The sequence below is a fragment of the Chinchilla lanigera genome, unplaced genomic scaffold (assembly GCF_000276665.1).
Source record: "Chinchilla lanigera isolate Chin_1 unplaced genomic scaffold, ChiLan1.0 scaffold00230, whole genome shotgun sequence".
Taxonomy (NCBI): domain Eukaryota; kingdom Metazoa; phylum Chordata; class Mammalia; order Rodentia; family Chinchillidae; genus Chinchilla; species Chinchilla lanigera.
The window spans coordinates 107958-109857 of NW_004955631.1; the positions used below are offsets into that span (position 1 = coordinate 107958).

Here is a 1900-nt window from a genome sequence, read left to right on the forward strand (position 1 = left end):
TTTAATGAAAATATGGAAGTCCAGAGGGAAAATACAATTGAAAAATTGTTATCAATTAGAAATCCTGTTGGAAAAAGTATTCATTTTAATCAGTGAATTTCATGTACTTGTTAGTTTTACTGTGCAATACTTAGGCCAGTGCCTTAACTTGTAAGTTTTAAGAATATCTACCATCTACAGAAAAAGTGTCCACACACACAGGGACATCACAGCAGTTTTGAGGTCAGCCTCTCTGAGGAAGCTCACGTGTAACTAACCTGGTGGTGTCTCACTCTTGTTATGGTGTCCACCTACCTGGCTGCTCAGGATAAGGACTTGATCATCCTGATGATCCGCTTGATGCGCTCCTGGGATGATCCTTTGAGCCACCTGAGGACTGCAGCTGCTCGCCTGCCGAAGGTTCCCCCGAGTTTCATGCAGTACACTGAAGTGATCCAGGAGAAAATGCAGCAACTTTTAGAAGGCCTGAAGACCATCGCCTTACAGGTGGGGGAGCCTCATGATGTCTGCCGGTTTCTGACTTTCAGTGTCCACTGTGTGTTTGGAAAAACAGTGGCATTCCTCACTTTATAGGAAAAGCATTTAGGCGGAATGTTGCACCTTCCAGTCTGCCACTAGTTAGAGCCAGAGCTGTAGACAACAGTGCAGATTCTGATGTCAAGGTGTCTCAGGACTCACGGTGCTTAGTGTGCTGTCTCCACTGCACTGTCCATGAACACCTCAGGACTGTCCCTTCATGGGTGGTGATTACACATTTTCCCTGGGCAGAAATTCAGAGAAGGCTACCTATGAAGAAATGTATCCCTCAAAGTGTTTTTGGACTTCCACACTGAAATTCTGTAGAGTTTTTCTGTTTTCACCTCACACCAAATCATAGTGAAGCCCTGGTTTTAAAGAATAATTCCTTCTGCTCGTGATCCAAAACAATGTATAACAAAGCTGTGAAAGGAGAAGCAGTTGTGATCATGTGATGCCTGAGCATGCACTAATTATATTGCAAGACATCATTAGTTTTATGAAGTTGAAATCTGTCAGATAAGTTTCCTCATCTTGTGAAATACTCACAGACCAACTTAGTCAAAATCCAAAGTTTTACTGTATTTAGGGGGAAAGGAAAATATCCGATTCAGATTTAATGGTGCCCGCAAACACCTGAATGCCAAAACCAAAGAGGACATCCTCGCATAAACACTTAAAGCCACTAAGGTTACCTTTCCTGGAATTTTGGTGCTTATAAGCTAAAACTCACACTGTTGCATTAAATCACCACAGATAATTTGTCATACTTTAGTAAATTATTGTTTTCAGTAAGCATCTCCATTCAGCTAGAACAATTCTAGCAACAGTGTTGTAGCAGGTAAGCAGCTTTCTAAAGTTCTCAGAAATACTGATTTATGAAAACAAGAATTCATGATTACAGAAATGATAACATAAACAGTGATATGTTTCACTTTTCATGTCTGAAGTACTTGCTCATATGTACTGTTCTGTCATTTTCATGAAAGAAGGTTATCCTCAACTCATAAATATAGTATAATAAAAAGTATATTATCCTAGGAAAATAGAAAGTAAACACTTCAGTTTTCAACTTATTTTCTTCATTACTAAGAACCAAATTCCTGGGATCACTGATTTGCTCTGTAACCCTTCATCTGTTCATTTTCCTCCCAATTACTCATTTGTTCCTGTTTGTATCTTGATACTTTTTAGTAAACATTCTTTAGGAACATTGCATCAAAAGTAAAATAAAGTTAAAAAAATAACGCAGAAATTAAGGTCACCAGTAAACGCACACACACACACACACACACACAGACACACACACACCTTTGAAATTAGAATAAAAAGTTTTTGTATTCTGTCAGAGAAAGTTCAGCAGATCAGTGTCTACCATGGCTCC

At 39.1% G+C, this 1900-nt stretch overlaps 1 protein-coding gene across 1 annotated transcript in view; it reads left to right on the forward strand.

Annotated features, from left to right (window-relative positions):
• LOC102030026 (prolactin-like) overlaps window positions 1–1900 on the forward strand; it is a 108220-nt gene that overhangs the window by 105253 nt on the left and 1067 nt on the right. The window contains exon 3 of the mRNA XM_005415039.1: window positions 307–486. Coding sequence (XP_005415096.1) covers window positions 307–486 — 180 coding nt within the window. The remainder of the gene's footprint in view (window positions 1–306; window positions 487–1900) is intronic.